Genomic DNA, 20,303 nt, shown 5'->3' on the forward strand with positions numbered 1-20,303 from the left:
CAAAACACAAGAAAATAAATAATTTCAAGAAAAAAAAAATGTATACATTAAAATGCCCCCAGATGAGGTGGTTCATGCATCTGGATACCCCCCGAACGCCTCACTGGGGAGGTGTTTAGGACACATCCAACCGGTAGGAGGCCATGGGGAAGACCCAGGACATGCTGGGGGGTGGGGGGGGGGGGGTGCGTAGTCTCCCAGCTGGCTTAGGAACATCTGGGAATCCCCCGGGAGGAGCTGGAGGAAGTAGCTGAGGAGAGGGAAGTCTGGGCTTCTCTGCTTCGGCTGCTGCCCCCGCGACCTGACCTCGGATAAGCGGAAGAAGACGGATGGACTTTTCAGTATGTGGCCCTTGGTGGAAAATGTTTGGACACCCCTGGAGAGAGTTGAGCTCTAAAAGATGGCTGGACTGATGACGTGTGTGGGGGACATCAATTAGGTGATGCTTCATACTTGCCCTCCCACGGGACGAGGTGGAATATCAACAATGTCCAGCACCAGCTGACGAGCAGCACGTTCACATTCTTCATAGCGTGCCCGGCCCCTCCCCGACACCACACCAAACCAAGCTTTTGGGCCCAGGAGCCAAGGGGGCTGCCTTTTTAGGAGACACCTGATTCCAGCTTAACGTGCCCTGGCGCTGCATAAAGAAAGCCGTGGATGATAACACTGACACTTGGGTGGTAGTGGACCAGGAGGCGCGTGCTCGACTGGCTGGTAGAACGGGAAGAAGCGATGGCTTTGTCAACCCTGGTCTCTCAATAGTCCCTGAGGGTGGCTTTGCAAAGGAGTCCAGAACTCTAAACTTGGGACGTTGTAAGGACTTTTGTGGGTAGGGTGTTGCAGGATCTGGAGCAATGGAGAAATTCAAGGCCGGTATGGTTCTGGGCGGCGTCGGCGACGCCCTGGGCTTCAGAAAGGGCCGCTGGGAAAGCTGCACATCAGGCAGGAAGATCCAGGAGGAACTGGCGTCCTTGGGCGGCCTGGGAGCGCTGAAACTGGACCCTGACAACTGGCCGCTGAGCGACGCCGCGCTGATGCACATAACCACAGCCGAGGCCCTCATAACAGGTGAGTCCACCATTTAAGGACACTTTTATAAGAAACCTGTCACATTCCTCGAACCCGGTTAATAGAATCCTACATACTCGCTCTTAAGCCCCCCCAAAGGACAGCAATGAATTACCGTTTGAAATAGTACACAAAAGCTTCGCTCCCATTCAACAATAGCCGACGTGCTTGAGTGCAGACGCAACTTCACGCCAATGACAAGGCTGCAGTAACACGGCGATGACATCTTCTGAGATTAGGTGTCCCCATTTAGCCACTTCCTAGCATGCCGACACAGGCACAGCAGCCAGGCTGAAAGATTAGACTATTAATGGCTGTCTTTCCCTTTTCATCTTCTCACCAGAAATAAAGCGGAGAGGCATGTGTTCCCTAGCGCAGTGTTTTCCAACCACATTAGAAAATGTCTGGTGTGCCATGGGAGATTGTCTAATTTCACCTATTTGGGTGAAAAATATTTTTTGCAAACCAGTAATTGTAGTCTGCAAATGATGTGTTGTTGTTGAGTGTCGGTGCTGTCTAGAGCTCGGCAGAGTAACCATGTAATACTCTTCCATATTAGTAGGTGGCAGCCTTGCTTTGTAGATGTCGGAAACAGCGGGAGGCAGGGCGCAGGTAAAAAGGTATCTAATGCTTAAATCAAAAATAAACAAAAGGTGAGCGCCCCTAAGAAAAGGCATTGAAGCTTAGGGAAGGCTATGCAGAACGAAACTAAAACTGAACTGGCTACAAAGTAAACAAAAACAGAATGCTGGACGACAGCAAAGACTTACTGCGGAGCAAAGACGGCGTCCACAGTGTACAACCGAACTTGACGTGACAGTCAACAATGTTCCCACGAAGAAGGATAAAAACAACTGAAATTTTCTTGATTGCTAAAGCAAAGTAGATGCTGGAAATATCGCTCAAAGGAAGACATGAAACTGCTACAGGAAAATACCAAAAAAAGAGAAAAAGCCACCAAAATAGGAGCGCAAGACAAGAACTAAAACACTACACACAGGAAAACAGCAAAAAAACCTCCAAATAAGTCAGGGTGTGATGTGCCAGGTGGTGACAGTACACCTACTTTGAAACAAGAGCTATAGTGATGCATGCTTGGTTATGCTTTAAAGTCATATCCAACAATTGCGACAACGATTTTTTACTGTCAACTGAGTTTTGTTTTTTAATGATTTCTACTGGTGGTGTGCCTCCGCATTTTTTCAACGCAAAAAATGTGCCTTGCCTCAAAAAAGGTTGGAAAACACTGCCCTAGTGGGTATGAAACCATATTTTTGGACTATAAGGCGCACTTAAAATTCTTTCATTTCCTCAAAAATGGACAATGCGCCTTATAACCCTGTGCGCCTTATGTATGTATTACTTCTGGTTGTGCTCACCGACCTGGAAGCGATTTCATTTGGTAAAAGGTGTCATGATAAGTGTGACCAGGAGATGGCAGTCACACATACAGTCGTGGTCAAGAGTTTACGTACACATCTGACATCACATGGACAAAGATAAGACCTTCTGGAGGAAAGTTCCGTGATGAAACAAAAATTGAGCCGTTTGGCCACAATACCCAGCAATATGTTTGGAGGAGAAAAGGTGAAGCCTTTAATCCCAGGAACACCATTCCTACCGTCAAGCATGGTGGTGGTAGTATTATGCTCTGGGCCTGTTTTGCTGCCAATGGAACTGGTGCTTTACAGAGAGTAAATGGGACAATGAAAAAGGAGGATTACCTCCAAATTCTTCAGGACAACCTAAAATCATCAGCCCGGAGGTTGGGTCTTGGGCGCAGTTGGGTGTTCCAACAGGACAATGACCCCAAACACACGTCAAAAGTGGTAAAATAATGGCTAAATCAGGCTAGAATTAAGGTTTTGGAATGGCCTTACCAAAGTCCTGACTTAAATGTGTGGACAATGCTGAAGAAACAAGTCCATGTCAGAAAACTAACAAATTTAGCTGAACTGCACCAATTTTGTCAAGAGGAGTGGTCAAAAATTCAACCAGAATCTTGTGTACCCCGCCTTCCGCCCGGATGCAGCTGAGATAGGCTCCAGCACCCCCCGCGACCCCGAACGGGACAAGCGGTAGAAAATGGATAGATGGATGGATAAATGGGATCTCAATACAAATTAGGACCCCCACCAACACATGCAATACTAGTACATAGTTCATGTAAAACAAGATTTGTTTTGTTATTTTCATTGTGAGTGGGCCAACTCACTTACAATCTCGTGGAAATGACTCCCATCATTTGATTATAATAATAAGATATTTAATTTCTTGTGTACTGCTGGTATGGCCATACTTGCCAACCCTCCCCATTTTCCCGGGAGACTCCCGAATTTCAGTGCCACTCCCGATAATCTCCCGGGGCAACCATTCTCACAAATTTCTCCCGATTTCCACCCGGTTAACAGTATTGGGGGCGTGCTTTCAAGGCACTGCCTTTAGCGTTCTCTACAACCTGTCGTCACGTCTGCTTTTCCTCCATACAAAACCCAGTCACATAATATATGCGGCTTTTACACACACATAAGTCAATGCAAGGCATACTTGGTCAACAGCCATACAGGTCACACTGAGGTTTGCCGTATAAACAACTTTAACACTGTTACAAGTATGCGCCACACTGAACCCACACCAAACAAGAATGACAAACACATGTCGGGAGAACATCCGCACCGTAACACAACATAAACACAACAGGACAAATACCCAGATCCCCTTCCAGGACGCTACAATATACACCCCCCGCTACCACCAAACCCCGCACCCCCCACCTGCAATGTAAATAAATTTGTTGAAATAACGGAACATTAATCCTCTGTTTTATCAGCGATCTTTTTCGTCTTATGTAGGTCCATAGGCAGGACGAATCAGTATCACTATGAACCCCGTCCCCTAGTGCCCTCCGCACCCATGACCTGAACAACACACGTTCACAACCCAAAGCGTTCATCCCTATTCACTGGCTGTGTGTGTTAGCGTTTCCACTTGCTTGAGGCATGCTGGTCCTAATCTGCGGTGTGGCAGGCTAAACTTAGCTCACCGCAGAAACATCCCCTCTTGCATGCCAATCATAAATGACTCCGAGTCTGTCATCTTTTTGTGTACACACAGATTACTGGTGTCTGGAGGACCTGTACCGTGAGCTGGTGCGTCTCTATGTCGGTGCCATGGTTTCTCTCCAGGGCAGGAGCCCTGATCCGGCCACAGTGGAAGGCTGTGTTCACCTAAAACCTCATAATGTTCTCCTGGCTTGGCACACACCCTTCAATGAAAAAGGTTCTCTGGTTTTTGGGAAGTTTCTCGCCCGGCGAAATGAAATGACATACTTGTTAACGTATCCACATATGTGTGCGTGGCCAGGGTCTGGTTTCGGGGCAGCTGCGAAGGCAATGTGTGTAGGTATGAGGTACTGGCAACCTGAGAGACTAGAAAACCTAGTGGAGGTCAGCATTGAGACCGGCAGGATGATACACAATCATCCAACAGGTGAGGCTACTTAACCCTAAACTAATGTCTGTGAGTAATCATAAACAGAGATCGCAGAGTATGTTCTACCTCAAACTTAGGGTTGGGCGATATGGACCAAAACTGTTATCGCTGTATTTTTAGTCTGAATACCGGTATACAGTATATACCGCTATTTTAAAAAATAGCTTAAGGTTGCCTCAGATGCTAGATAACCAGTCAGATTATTTTTGTCGTAAGTAGGAACGTAATGTGTTGTTTATTCATTAAAAAGTAATAAGTTAGCCGTGACTATGTCAAAGCAATTTTCATTCATTTTGTTTATAAATGTAAGGTTTCAATGTTTATTCAATCAATCAATCAATGTTTATTTATATAGCCCTAAATCACAAGTGTCTCAAAGGGCTGCACAAGCCACAACGACATCCTCGGTTCAGAGCCCACATAAGGGCAAGGAAAAACTCACAACCCAGTGGGACGTCGATGTGATGACTGAATGACTATGAGAAACCTTGGAGAGGACCGCAGATGTAGGTAACCCCCTCTAGGGGAGCCCGAAAGCAATGGATGTCGAGTGGGTCTAGCATAATATTGTGAAAGTCCAGTCCATAGTGGATCTAACATAATAGTGAGAGTCCAGTCCATAGTGGATCTAACATAATAGTGAGAGTCCAGTCCATAGTGGATCTAACATAATAGTGAGAGTCCAGTCCATAGTGGATCTAACAAAATAGTGAGAGTCCAGTCCATAGTTCATCCATGGCCACCAGACCTGTGTAACTCCCCCTCCACAAGAGAGAGGGGTGCAGAGGAGAAAAGAAAACAAACGGCAGATCAACTGGTCTAAAAAGGGGGTCTATTTAAAGGCTAGAGTATACAATGAGTTTTAAGATGGGACTTAAATGCTTCTACTGAGGTAGCATCTCTAACTGTTACCGGGAGGGCATTCCATAGTACCGGAGCCCCAATAGAAAACGCTCTATAGCCCGCAGACTTTTTTTGGGCTCTGGGAATCACTAATAAGCCGGAGTTCTTTGAACGCAGATTTCTTGCTGGGACATATGGTACAATATCCCGTTATCAGTTATAGAGGTAGTCGAGAAGAACATGATTTATTAATGCCTTTTGACATATCAGGGCCATTTATTGATAACTTGACATGAAATGATTACATATGGCTTAAAAACTACCCATCAGCCACCCAGCCGCTACACGACAGTCGCTTAGTCCGCAGAGGCTATGGGTTGAGGCACTCTTAAACCGAGTTGTAGTTAAATATTTGCAGAGAGGAGCCATCGTTAGCTTCTGTGTTAAGTCGCAAACAGAAGTGAACAACATAAACGGATGAGATTAGTGATAAAGTCGCTACGAGGCGAAATAGAGGTTCTCAAGCAAAGTGTAAATAAAGCTGTGGTCACTCACCAATCGCCCAATGCAGTCGATGACCAAAGCGTTGCATCACTCGGGAGTCGAGAAGTCCCTCATTTAATTCAAAAGTTTGATGCGTGTCATCAGAGAAGCCTCTGTAAACACGCAAGGGGCCGGGGGTGAGCCAAAGAAGATGCCCTGTGCTTCGCCCGTCAGGCGCAGAGAAGGTCAAACGGCTGTAATAAAGGCACATCAAAAGAAACCGGTGTGGCGGTATTTAGTCAAATATATACCACTTTCTAATTAACTATAGTCCCGGTTAGGAATGTCCGATAATGGCTCTTTGCCGATATTCGATATTGTCCAACTCTTTAATTACCGATACCCGATATCAACCGATACCGATACATACAGTCGTGGAATTAACACATTATTATGCCTAATTTGGACAACCAGGTATGGTGAAGATAAGGTCCTTTTTCAAATAAAATAAGATAAATAAATTAAAAACATTTTCTTGAATAAAAAAGAAAGTAAAACAATATAAAAACAGTTACCTAGAAACTAGTAATTAATGAAAATGAGTAAAATTAACTGTTAAAAGGTTAGTACTATTAGTGGACCAGCAGCACGCACAATCATGTGTGCTTACGGACTGTATCCCTTGCAGACTGTATTGTTATATATTGATATATAATGTAGGAACCAGAATATTAATAACAGAAAGAAACAACCCTTTTGTGTGAATGAGTGTAAATGGGGTAGGGAGGTTTTTTGGCTTGGTGCACTAATTGTAAGTGTATCTTGTGTTTTTTATGTTGATTTAATTAAAAAAAACATACCAATAATAATAAAAAAAACGATACCGATAATTTCCGATATTACATTTTAAAGCATTTATCGCCCGATAGTATCGGCAGACCGATATTATCGGACATCTGTAGTCCCGGTATATCGCCCAGCCCTACTACAATAATTACGTTTTTAGTCAAACATTGAGTTGGAGATGACAGAGAATTTGTTACTTTCCTTCAGGCTTCCTGGGGTCCCTGGCAACAGCATTGTTTGCGTCTTTCGCAATCCAGGGGAAACCTCTCGGAACTTGGGGCCGTGAGCTCATGAAGGTCATCCCTCGGGCTGAGGAGTACTGCAGGAAGACCATAAGACATATAGCAGGTAACCACAGGTTTGTGTTCCCGTATTGTAGCCGAATATAAGACAGCATTTTAGGACGTAAAGCAGGGGTGTCAAACTCATTTTCATTGAGGGCCACATCGTAGTAATGGCTGCTTTCAGAGGGCCGCTTTAAAAAAAAAAATTGACATTATGCATGCGGGTAATAACCTGTGATTAATCATGATTAATCTAAACGCATATGTATTTGATTATTAGATTATTTTATCAATCAATCAATCAATCAATGTTTATTTATATAGCCCTAAATCACAAGTGTCTCAAAGGGCTGTACAAGCCACAACGACATCCTCGGTACAGATATAACTTGCTTTGAAATCATAAATAAAGGTGACAAGCAGATATTTAACTCTTTGTTTTTATCTCACAAAAATAGTTTTGCAATACAGTATATAATTTAATTAGCATGATCAGATAATATTAAAGTTAAAAATATGCATTTTTTTCTGAATGCATTTATTAAAAATACAATAAAAATTTTTTTAAAAAGTATTTTATTGAAACCCATTTTTTCCAGGCTTTCGCGGGCCGCATAGAATGATGTGGCGGGCCAGAACTGGCCCCCGGGCCTTGAGTTTGACATCAGTGATGTAAAGAAAGGTTGACCTGACACGGTTCGGAGCGCGTTTGTTGCTCGGATCTGATGTTTCATTCTTTGCGATACTATCCTTCACAATCATTATGAGGTTTTTGTATTTTTTGCATTTTAACATGTAAAAGTGGGCTCGTTCTAGGTGGCTAGCAATGCAGCTAATGGGAGCAATCAATTCTGCCTCAAAATCTCTTTAAAAATGCATTCCAAAAAATTGTCAACAACACTGCAGTAACCTGTATAATAACCAAGCTGTAGCAACAGTGTTATTGTAAGAGTGAACACTGAGGAACTCTTTTTCTAGCATGTTTTGGTATTAGCTGTAAAAGCTAACTACGGCAAGAGATAAGCTAGCTTTTACAACAACACGAAACGCGTTTGAGTTTGTAATGCACAACACTGTGATAGGACACCAATCTGCACTGAGTGAAAAACATGAACAATCATATTACAGTATCTGTAAAGTACTATTTCATGTTTTGTTTGTACACAATTAGCGAATACAGCGTATGACGCATGACATGCTGCGTGTATCATGATCAATATAAAGTGTGACTCACTCGATGGACAGTTGTGTGTTTGGTCCATTTTTTCCGGTTTATTTGGGTAAGCACTCCATTTATGTCGAAACAGCTTAGCTTCAAATTCCACATTTACAGCGCCAAAGTCACTTTCATCTCACTCTTCTCGGCTTCCGTCTGCTCTAACGTCTCACCCTTCCTCTTGCACGCTTCTCGAAGCAGCAGTTTACCCTCCGTATATTCAGCTTCAAAAAGACAAGGTCGCAAACCCTCAGTTGTGAAGTGAAGTGAATTACATTTATATAGCGCTTTTTCTCAAGTGACTCAAAGCGCTTTACATAGTGAAACCCAATATCTAAGTTACATTCAAACCAGTGTGGGTGGCACTGGGAGCAGGTGGGTAAAGTGTCTTGCCCAAGGACACAACGGCAGTAACTAGGATGGCGGAAGCGGGGATCGAACCTGCAACCCTCAAGTTGCTGGCACGGCCGCTCTACCAACCGAGCTATACCGCCCCAAGTTGTCCGGAAATAGTCGTCTTTGTTGTCTATTACCATTTACCAAGTCCGCCACGATTAGAAAAACACTCGCGTTTGTTTCCGGAAGTAGAAACACACATTTGTTGGCAGATGTCAGACGTGCGCTGCTATGGAAACGGAAATCAATGCGCGGAGGAAGTCAACTGAAACTTGGATAAGTGTGGAGAGTGTTTTGCATTTTCCCCATCATGCTTTGTAATGGATTTAAATGGGTGTCATTTTGAATTTTTACGGTTAATGGACATTTTTTTATCGTATCCACCAAGTTCAGTGAGCAGGTTGTGTTATTTGTGACCATGTGTGTCGCATACTTGCCAACCTTTAGACCTCCGAATTCAGGAGATGGGGCGGGGGGGGGGTTTGGTGGTAGCGAGGGTGTATATTGTAGCGTCCCGGAAGAGTTAGTGCTGCAAGGGGTTGTAGGTATTTGTTCTGTTGTGTTACGGTGCAGATGTTCTCCCGAAATGTGTTTGTCATTCTTGTTTGGTGTGGGTTCACAGTGTGGCGCATATTTCTAACAGTGTTAAAGTTGTTTATACGGCTACCCTCAGTGTGACCTGTATGGCTGTTGATCAAGTATGCCTTGCATTCACTTATGTGTGTGTATAAGCCGCATATATTATGTGACCGGGCCGGGCCGCTGTTTGTATGGAGGAAAAGCGGACGTGACGACAGGTTGTAGAGGACGTTAAAGGCACGCCCCCAATATTGTTGTCCGGGTGGAAATCGGGAGAAATTCGGGAGAATAGATGCCCCGGGAGATTTTCGGGAGGGGCACTGAAATTCGGGAGTCTCCCGGGAAAATCGGGAAGGTTGGCAAGTATGTTGTGTCGACCTTGTGTGTTGGTTGGATTTATTTATTTTTTATTATTTATATATTTTTATTTTTTTTTTGCACCATGACTAGGGAAGGTTGTTTGCATTGGGCCATGTAAGTGAATGCTGCGCTAAAAAGTGTTATCATTGTTGTTAAAGGTCATAGACCTGAATTCCTCACAGTGACCACTTGATGGTGTCATTATGATGGCATTAGATGCAGTTTTTTAAGATGATTTCACAGGCCACCTTGAAGATGTTGGCGGGCCGTAGTTTGGACACCCCTAGTTTAGTGAAGTGAATTATATTTATATAGCGCTTTTCTCTAGCGACTCAAAGCGCTTTTACATAGTGAAACCCAATATCTAAGTTACATTTAAACTAGTGTGGGTGGCACTGGGAGCAGGTGGGTAAAGGACACAACGGCAGTGACTAGGATGGCGGAAGCGGGGATCGAACCTGGAACCCTCAAGTTGCTGGCACGGCCGCTCTACCAACCGAGCTATACCACCCCCTGACAACCTTGGGAATAATTTACTAGACATAGTGGGACTTTGAAGGTTTTGAAGGAGTACTAGTTAGAAGTTTTTGCTTTTGTTTAGTTATTGTGTACTATTGACTTTGTTTTGATCAAACAATTGTATTTATTAAAGAAAATAAGGAACTAGTTTAAACATTGTGTTGATATTGCTACACTGCATATCAGCGATTCAAAAGGGTCTAAGAGTTGAGTACACACATCTGCAGAACATGGTGATGGTTGTTTTTCTGTGTACGTTTCTTTAAAGAATATCAGGAAAACTGGTTCTACTTTGAGGCCAAGTGGCAGTTTTACTTGGAAGAAAGGGGACTGGAAAAAGAAGGTCAGAACAAACCTTTGGTTGACAATCGCTACGATGCTGACGACACAGATAAGGTAAGTGTCTTTGAAAGCCTTCGTTGTTTTTATCGAAGAATCTTTACCTTGGCATTCCTGCGGGTGCAGATGTATAAGCGATGGAGTTCGGAGGGACGTGCTGGCCGGAGGGGACATGATGCCCCGATGATAGCCTACGATGCCCTCCTGATCGCAGGAAGCGACTGGGCGGAACTTTGCAGAAGAGCCATGTTCCATGGAGGTGAGTTGCTCAGGCATTTTACCAACGAGTAGATCCAACAGAAGACCTGCTTACTGAGTCTTGTCTCTTACTTTAGGGGCGGGTGAAGCCACAGGCCTCATCGCTGGCTGCCTCTATGGCCTCCTGTATGGTCTCAATCAAGTTCCTCCCAGCCTCTACCAGGATTTAGACAAAAGGGAACGCTTGGAGCAGCTTGGAGAGGCGCTTTACAAAGCAGCATCTGCAGAGAAGTGCACAGACAAGTAAAAACTGCTGCCTACTGGCTATCAGAGGAACTGCACGACCCAAAGACCCCTCGTCTTTTAGTCCTTGTTGGTAGATCCTCTTTCTAAAGTAACACGTCCTTTCTTCACCCTTCTACCCTTGATCTTGCCATATATAAACCACCGACTTTAATCAATCACGCAAGTGTAAAAGGTTCCGTCAACATTTGTCTTTATGCATCTAACCAGCATCTATTCCACATAAAGTATATCTCGTAGCATATTGCATGAATTTTAAGATGAATGAACGCTTTTATATCAGATTGCTGTGGGGAGAAATAAATTATAGCAACTGAGGACAACCCTAACTCTAATTCCCGATTGCTTAGTGTTAACTTTTAACATTTGAACTGCATAATTTTCTCTGGATCAGAGGTGTCCAAACCATATACGTCTTCAATTTGACCCACAAAACGCCATGAGGGTTAATAAAATATCCGACTCACAAGGAGATTGTATTAATTTTAATAGTCTGACAGTATTGATACTGCTATTATGTCACCATCTAGTGGACATTGTGAACAATCCAGGTCAATGACCTTTAATTATGCTCTGAATTGGCAACATTTCCTTATTTGACCCAATGCAAACAACCTTCCCTAGTCATGGTGCAAAAAAATAAATAAATCCAACCAACTCCAAATGTCAACAGATATGGCCACACATAACACAACCTACCCAAAGAATATTGTGGATATTATAAAAAACGTCCATGCACCATAAACATTTCAAAATTACACCCATTACAAAGCATAATGAGAAAAATGCAAAACACTGTACACTTAACCATGTTTGCCGCATTTTAACGGCTTGATATTTCCGATTGATTACAAAACTCTAAGGAGGTGGCCACGGAAGTAAACAAAGTAGGAGTCAAACTTTCACATATTCTTAATATCCAACTATATAAATGACTAATTATATATCCATTATATTAATATAATATGTACACATATGTATATGTATAGGCAATATATGCATATATATAGTTACTTTATATATATCTATAATCCAGGTCAATGACCTTTAATTGTGCTCTGAATGCAAGTTCGCGCAGCAATTCCTATGTGACCCAATGCAAACAACCTTCCCTAGTCATGGCGCCAAAAAAAAAAAATATATATATATAAAAAAAAATCCAACCAACACAAAATGTCAACAGACATGGTCACACATAACAAACACAACCTGCCCACTGATATTGTGGATATTTTAAGAAACGTCCATGCACTATAAAACATTTTTTTAATTACACCCATTTAAATCCATTAAAAAGCCCCATGGGAAAAATGCAAAACAGTCACCACACTTATCCATGTTTGGTGCATTTTTTCTGCTTGATGTTTCTTGGTTGATTACAAAACTTTAAGGAGGTCTTCACAGAAGTAAACAAGGTAGGAGTCAAACTTTCACATACTCTTAATGTCCAATTATATCAATTAGTAATTATATATCCATTATATTAATATAATATGTAGTATATATATATATATATATATATATATATATATATATATATATATATATATATATATATATATATATATATATATATATATATATATATATACATATATATATATATATATATATATATATATATATATATATATATATATATATATATATATATATATATATATTTATAGTTATAGTTACTTTATATATATCTATAATCCAGGTCAATTACCTTTTATTATGCGCTGTGACCCAATGCAAATAACCACCCCGAGTCATAGTACAAAAAAACAAAAAACATAACAAATTTAAAATTACACCGATTTAAATCCATTACAAATCATAATGGGAAAAATGGAAAACAGTCTCCACACTTATCCAAGTTTGGCGCATTTTAGCGGCTTGATATTTCTGATTGATTACAAAACTTTAAGGAGGTCGCCACGGAAGTAAACAAGGTAGGAGTCAAACTTTCACAATACCCAATTATATTAATTATATATCCATTATATTAATATAATATGTACACATATATATGTATAGGCTATATACATATAGTTAATTTACATGCAGTCGGCTTTCGGCCCTCGACCAACATTTTTTAGCCCAATTTAGCCCTCAGGTCAAAAAGTTTGGACACCCCTGCTCTAGATTCTTCACTCGGAAAAACATAATACACAGTAATCCTACTCTTAATTGGAACATATTGCCTAATGAATATTAATCTGAAAGCACCAAATGACATGACTACGTTTGAGAGCAATCTAGCTAACTGGCAATTCTGTAATTATAAAAATGTGTGCATAATCGTTGAGTGTTATATAAGCAGTTATGTTCCCAGGAAGTGTGCTTGGTGATTTTAACTCCAACAAACCAGACCTATTAGTTACAGCGTGTGAAATAACCCTAACATCGTGATGATTAAAATCTACTTAAATACTGTATATGAAGTCTGTCTCTCTTTCTCTTCTTGACGCTTTTTAATAATCATGTTGCTGGATACTTTCATTTCCCTTAACCCAGATGATCTATCAACTAATCAATGCTGCTTCAACGAGACTAAACTGCTAGAACATGTCATGTGTAAACTTAAAAGTGCATTCATTTAGAATGAAAACATGAATTTAATGGCATATATTATTTGTGGGATATACCGTGGCCATAAATGGCCTTTCATTTGTTCTACATACACTAATTCACTCTTTGTCATGGCAAGTTTTTGCTGGTTCTATACCCAAACTGAAGCAAGCAGCCACACTCTTATGTTTCATTGGTGGTTATGCTTTTTGTCTACAATTGTAGAGGCACAGCTGAAAAGGTTTTAGAAACTTTTTGTCACCCCTATCCAGATTTGACACAGATAACTCTGTATGGATTCTGATTCTTCTGTATAATGCAAGACAGACACGGAAATAATTAAACTCCAGGATATACTCAGTACTTAGTTACTTATTTCCTTTTCATGGTTCTGGCAGCTGAGTCACTCTGTTACTACCATACTCAAATAAAACACACTGTTCATAGGACTACGATCTGTCTACCTTTACTTTACAGTGGGGATGGAACGGTTTATGAAAAACATCTGAATCGTTCGGTTGACTGGAGCATGTGTGTAGTTCGGATTATTGGTTTGTTCTTTTGTCCTTGTGTTACTAATCAGTTTGGAGAGTAAACGTCTTGTTCTGATCATTGGACAGACTTTGGACAAAGGTGGTGCGTGGTTGGGTTCCCAGACCCAGACCCGTGCCCAGACCTTGCCATCTTTGTGTCTTCCTGTAGTCGAGGGATAGGGCCCCTAGGTTTGGCACAGCTGTCTGTAACACATCCAACATGTCAGGTCATCTGCGGAGACATCACCCCAGTGAAACAGTGCAGGAAGGAATGAGTCGAGTAGGGAAGCTCGGAAAAAACATTCACTGCCCGCAGCTTTCAGGCAGTCTCTTAGTGACAGGGTGAACACTCTTTATCGAAACTCCTAAAGACACGAAAGTCCTCCTACTTGGCAGCCTTTTGCTGTGATGGAGAGTGTGGGATTCCAGCACATGGTAAAAGCACTTGATCCACAATAAAATATCCCCATGTTTACATTGTTTTTGTATTGATCCAACCAAAGAAAACTCTAGTACCAATAAGGGTCAGAGCTTTAGGAGCCATTTTAAGTTTAATTTCATAAGTTATTTTTGGAAGTACACAAACTGATTATTGGGATACATGGTGTTTTGGTGTCTACACCGAACCAAAAAACCGTGACAAATTACAAACCCTGGATTCTATGAACCGTTCCATCCTGACTTGAAAGCTATTAATGTCTGCTAATATGAACATAGTCATGTGGATTAAGTTTTGCATATCCTCTATTCTCTATAGACCAGATTCTCAGAAAGCCTGTATCGGCCCTGAAGCGAGAATATTGAGGAAGTTGCTAAGGGACCGTGACTGTCGCCCGGCACTTCGAGGGATCCTGGAGAGCCTCCTGCATTACCTGACACAGGAACTACCCAACAGAGCAACCAGAAGCAAAGATGCGGAGAATATATTTTTTCCAACTTTCTCTAATAGAACGAGGGACTGTACTGTTCGGACGATTCAGACTTTTTCTGAGCAGACTGGACTCAAAACAAGTCACGTACCAGTGGTTCAGCTCCCTGATGAAATGACTAAAAGAGAGAATGCAAAATTGTTTTCTAAGACTTGGTCTGAAAAACAACAAGAGCTATATCAAACAAAGTGTACAGGTAATGAAAGAGCACAAGACCTGATACCGCGGCTTACTTCATTCCGGCTCCTCCAGTCCAAATTCACAAGAGCCACCCCCAAACCTGCCATCACCCACAGAAGGGAGGTAGGAACTCTGTTGTTCAGCAGAAGAATAACAGGTGACGAGAACCACAACCAAGATGGTGGACACGGGATGTGCAAGAGAAGCACAGAAAGAAAAACTGAAAAACTGAAGAGAGGCAACACTGTGAAGGATATTGTGGCCAAGTTTGCCATAACTGGGCAAAATGAAATTGGAATGAAGACACAGAAGCAGCAAGCGACCAAATCAAGGCTAATTGGAAAAGGGACTGTGCTGTCCTCCTTGATGGGAAGGTTTGAGAGCATTGCCATTGTACACAAGGGAATCGACTCAATTGGTTCAAGTAAGAGGCCTACTGGGACAATCAGTGTAAAACAGAGGATAGCTTGCTCTGAAATACGACAAAAACAGAAAGTAGATGTTTTGGCTCACAAACACTGTAAGATGGTTAGATCTAAAGGTGCAAGCCAGTGGTTGACATCGAATAAGACAACAGATGCAGGGCAACCAGTAAAAGAGAAGGAGATGATAAACCTCAATGTGAAAGTAGCCCAAATGCAGACACATTTGCTTGGCGAGAATCGTTACTCATTACCTAATATTAAAGATAATGCACAGTATTGGAGTTCTGATAAAATACAGACCCCAGTTGTTGAAAAGATGTCTACCAAAGAAAAGTATGCAAGTCTCGGGACCATCAATTTTAACTGTGTAACACAGTGGTCTCTCCCTGAGCCCGACAAGCTCGTGGTGCACAGAGATCCCCCACTGAAGTGGCATATCGCAATCGTGCTGCCATGCTCTGTCTTATGGACCACATCTGAGGATTCTTCTCCTAAACAATACTTTAAGATAGATGAGCTTTCAGATAGCCTGACCATTAAAAAGGTAGAAAAAGACCCCAATTTAGGGAGATTGTCCATTGGTACAGACTACAGCCTAATGGGGAAAGAAGTGGTAGAAGACCCAAAATCAAGCGGGGTTGGAGTTGGTCAAAGAGGGCTGCGTAAGTATGCTATACCACACCATAGATTTGACACTCAAGGTGATGACAAGATGCATGTCTCCTGTCAATCAGCACCAGACCCAGAGATTTCTTTAACTTCACCGTCTAACTTTTCTACAAATGCTTCTGAAACTGCAAGTTTTCAAGAAACTTGTCCTCTTGACATCGACACCAATTTGGGAAGCCTGTTCATTGGTACAGACTACAGCCTAATGGGGAAAGAAGTGGTAGAAGATCTAAGTTCACACGGGGGTGAAGCTGGTCAAAGAGGGCTGCTCCATAATGCCATACCACACTATAAATCTGACACTCAACAAGGTGAGGACAAGATGCATGTCTCCTGTCAATCAGCACTGGACCCAGAGATTTCTTTAACTTCAACCTCTAACTTTTCTACAAACGCTTCTGAAACGGCAAGTCTTCAAGAAACATGTCCTCTTGACATTGACACCAATTTGGGGAGAATGTCCATTGGCACAGTGTACAGCCTGATGGGGAAAGAAGGGGTAGAAGACCCAAATTCACACAGGGGTGTAGCTGGTGAAAGAGGGCTGCTCAAGAAAGTCATACCATGTTATAAATTGGACACACAACAAGGTGATGACAAGATGTATATTCCCTGTCAATCAGCAGTGGACCCAGATATTTATTTAACTTCACCCTCTAACTTTTCTACAAACGCTTCTGAAACCGCAAGTCTTCAAGAAGCATGTCCTCTTGACATCAACACCAATTTGGGGAGCCTGCCCATTGGTACAGACTACAGCCTGATGAAGAAAGAAGTGGTAGAAGACCTAAGTTCACACATGGGTGCAGCTGGTCAAAGAGGGCTGCTCCATAATGTCAGACCATGTTATAGATTGGACACTCAACAAGGTCATTACAAGATGTATGTTCCCTCTCAATCAGCACTGGATCCAGAGATTTCTTTAACTTCACCCTCTAACTTTTGTACAAACGCTTCTGAAACTGCAAGTCTTCAAGAAGCATGTTCTCTTGACATCGACACACATTTGGGGAGAATGTTTATTAGTACAGACTACAGTCCAGTGGGGAATGAAATGGTAGAAGACCCAAGTTCACACAGGGGTGGAGCCGGTCAAAGAGAGCTTCTCAATAATGTCATCCCAATGTCATACACTCAACAAGGTGACCACTTTTCTACAAACGCTTCTGAAACTGCAAGTCTTCAAAAAGAATGTCCTCTTGACATCAACACCAATTTGGGGAGAATGTCCATTGGTACAGACTACAGCATAATGGGTAAAGAAGTGGTAGACTACTCGAATTCACACGGGAGTATAGCTGGTGAAAGAGGACTGCTCAAGAAAGTCATACCACGGTATAGATTGGACAGTCAACAAGGTGATGACAAGATGTATGTCTCCCATCAATCAGCACTGGACCCAGAGATTTCTTTAACTTCACCTTCTAACTTTTCTACAAACGCTTCTGAAACTGCAAGTCTTCAAGAAGCATGTCCTCTTGACATCAACACCAATTTGGGGAGAATGTCCATTGGTACAGACTACAGCATAATGGGTAAAGAAGTGGTAGACTACTCGAATCCACACGGGAGTATAGCTGGTGAAAGAGGACTGCTCAAGAAAGTCATACCACGGTATAGATTGGACAGTCAACAAGGTGATGACAAGATGTATGTCTCCCATCAATCAGCACTGGACCCAGAGATTTCATTAACTTCACCCTCTAACTTTTCTACAAACGCTTCTGAAACTGCAAGTCTTCAAGAAGCATGTCCTGTTGACAGCAATGCCAATTTAAGGAGAATGTCCATTGGTACAGACTACAGCATAATGGGTAAAGAAGTGGTAGACTACTCGAATCCACACAGGAGTATAGCTGGTGAAAGAGGACTGCTCAAGAAAGTCATACCACGGTATAGATTGGACAGTCAACAAGGTGATGACAAGATGTATGTCTCCCATCAATCAGCACTGGACCCAGAGATTTCTTTAACTTCACCCTCTAACTTTTCTACAAACGCTTCTGAAACTGCAAGTCTTCAAGAAGCATGTCCTCTTGACATCAATGCCAATTTGAGGAGAATGTCCATTGATACAGACAACAGCCTAATGGGGAAAGAAGTGGTAGAAGACCCAAATCCACATGGAGGTGTAACTGGTCAAAGAGGGCTGCTCCATAATGCCATACCACGTTATAGATTTGACACTCAACAAGGTGATGACAAGATGTATGTCTCTTGTCAATCAGCACTGGACCCAGAGATTTATTTAACTTCCCCCTCTAACTTTTCTACAAACTCTTCTGAAACTGCAAGTCTTCAAGAAGCATGTCCTCCTGACATCGACACCAATTTGGGGAGAATGTCCATTGGTAAGGACTACAGCAGAATGGGGAAAGAAGTGGTAAAAGACCCAAATCCACATGGAGGTCTAACTGGTCAAAGAGGGCTGCTCAAGAATGTCATACCACGTTATACATTTGACACTCAACAAGGTGATGACAAGATGCATGTCTTCTGTCAGTCAACACTGGACCCAGAGATTTATTCAACTTCACCCTCCAACTTTTCTACAAACTCTTCTGAAACTGCAAGTGTTCAAGAAGCATGTCCTCTTGACATCGACGCCAATTTGGGGAGAATGTCCAATGGTAAAGACTACAGTCTAATGGGGAAAGAAGTGGTGAAAGACCTAAATTCACATGGAGGTCTAACTGGTCAAATAGGGCTCCTTAAGAATGTCATACCACATTATAGATTTGACACTCAACAAGGTGATGACAAGATGTATGTCTCCTCTCAGTCAACACTGGACCCAAAGATTTATTCAACTTCACCCTCTAAATTTTCTACAAACTCTTCTGAAACTGCAAGTTTTCAAGAAGCATGTCCTCCTGATATCGACGCCAATTTGGGGAGAATGCCCATTGGTAAAGACTCCAGTCTAATGGGGAAAGAAGTGGTAAAAGACCTAAATCCACATGGAGGTCTAACTGGTCAAATAGGGCTCCTTAAGAATGTCATACCACGTTATAGATCTGACACTCAACAAGGTAATGACAAGATATATGTTCCCTGTCAATCAGCACTGGACCCAGAGATTTCTTTAACTTCACCTTCTATCTTTTCTATCGACTCTTCTGAAACTGTACATTTTCAAGAAGCATGTCCTCCTGACATCATGATACAAAGTGCTCATGCTGTCACGGGAAATCAAGAAGCAGAAAGAACATACACGCTGAAACATGAGCATGATGAAAAAGGACAAATAGACGTAATAACAACAAACATGGGGTACACAGAAGTACCACAAAGCTGCCAACCATTTGGCGTCACTTCCAGTAGGCCAGTGTATGAGGAGACAGCTCCTATTGATCCAATTCAATCACAGATGACAAACAAACCTCACAGACCAAAATACACAACAACAAACTACGGGGAGCCTTCTGTCAAACAAACATATAAACCCAAAGTCATTCGCTTTATGGATACATTTACTTTCTAAACCAGTAAGAAGATGGTTCACATTTGTCAAATAATAGACTAGGAATGTAACAATAAACCGCATCAATGAAAAATCACGGTAAAACTCCCTACAGTCAGTATTACCATTTTTAAATTAAAATTACTGCAAAACCGTGACCAATAACCGCACTCACAGACCAGGGATACTGCTCATTTACTGGAGAAGCAAGCTAGCTACAATGCTAACATCTTTCCTCATTAAGAAATGACATATCCCAATCTAAACTTATTGTCAACTATATTTATCAGATGATGTAACAATTGAACCAAACTTTTTTTTGAGTTGTGTATTTTCTTCTACACTGCCTTTACCATTTCCTCCCACAACAGTACCCTTGTTGGCAATTTGAAAAATACCTTTTAAGTATGTTTGAAACTTTTAGCATTTGTAACTGTCTTTCCTGCGAGCTGTGTGGTAATAAAACCAACGAGTGGTAATAAAACAAACGGAAACGACATTGTGTAGACATTGCTGTGACAAGTGAGATATTATGGTCTGTTAACTTTGCAGTATTGGCAAGTGTATGCGAGTCTTTGAGAAAATATGTTTCACCCAGCAAATGAAAACTGTCAAAAGA

At 41.9% G+C, this 20,303-nt stretch overlaps 1 protein-coding gene across 1 annotated transcript; it reads left to right on the forward strand.

Moving 5' to 3' along the window:
• Positions 1 to 296: 296 nt before the first annotated feature.
• adprhl1 (ADP-ribosylhydrolase like 1) lies at positions 297 to 12,374 on the forward strand. Its single transcript, XM_062035572.1, has 7 exons — positions 297 to 1,071; positions 4,186 to 4,350; positions 4,435 to 4,560; positions 6,943 to 7,083; positions 10,358 to 10,485; positions 10,555 to 10,687; positions 10,764 to 12,374. The coding sequence occupies exons 1-7, from the start codon at positions 858 to 860 to the stop codon at positions 10,931 to 10,933; spliced, it is 1,077 nt and encodes a 358-aa protein (XP_061891556.1). The 5' UTR covers positions 297 to 857; the 3' UTR covers positions 10,934 to 12,374.
• Positions 12,375 to 20,303: the final 7,929 nt, after the last annotated feature.

Source organism: Entelurus aequoreus, linkage group LG02, assembly GCF_033978785.1.
Source record: "Entelurus aequoreus isolate RoL-2023_Sb linkage group LG02, RoL_Eaeq_v1.1, whole genome shotgun sequence".
NCBI classification, from domain to species: Eukaryota; Metazoa; Chordata; class Actinopteri; order Syngnathiformes; family Syngnathidae; genus Entelurus; species Entelurus aequoreus.

Excerpts from the sequence above, each read along its gene's own strand:
- adprhl1 (XM_062035572.1), top strand. The coding sequence starts at position 858 with ATGGAGAAATTCAAGGCCGGTATGGTTCTGGGCGGCGTCGGCGACGCC. Across the intron at positions 1,072-4,185 it reads AGCCGAGGCCCTCATAACAG|ATTACTGGTGTCTGGAGGAC; the intron begins GTGAGTCCACCA and ends GTGTACACACAG. Across the intron at positions 10,486-10,554 it reads ATGCTGACGACACAGATAAG|ATGTATAAGCGATGGAGTTC; the intron begins GTAAGTGTCTTT and ends CTGCGGGTGCAG.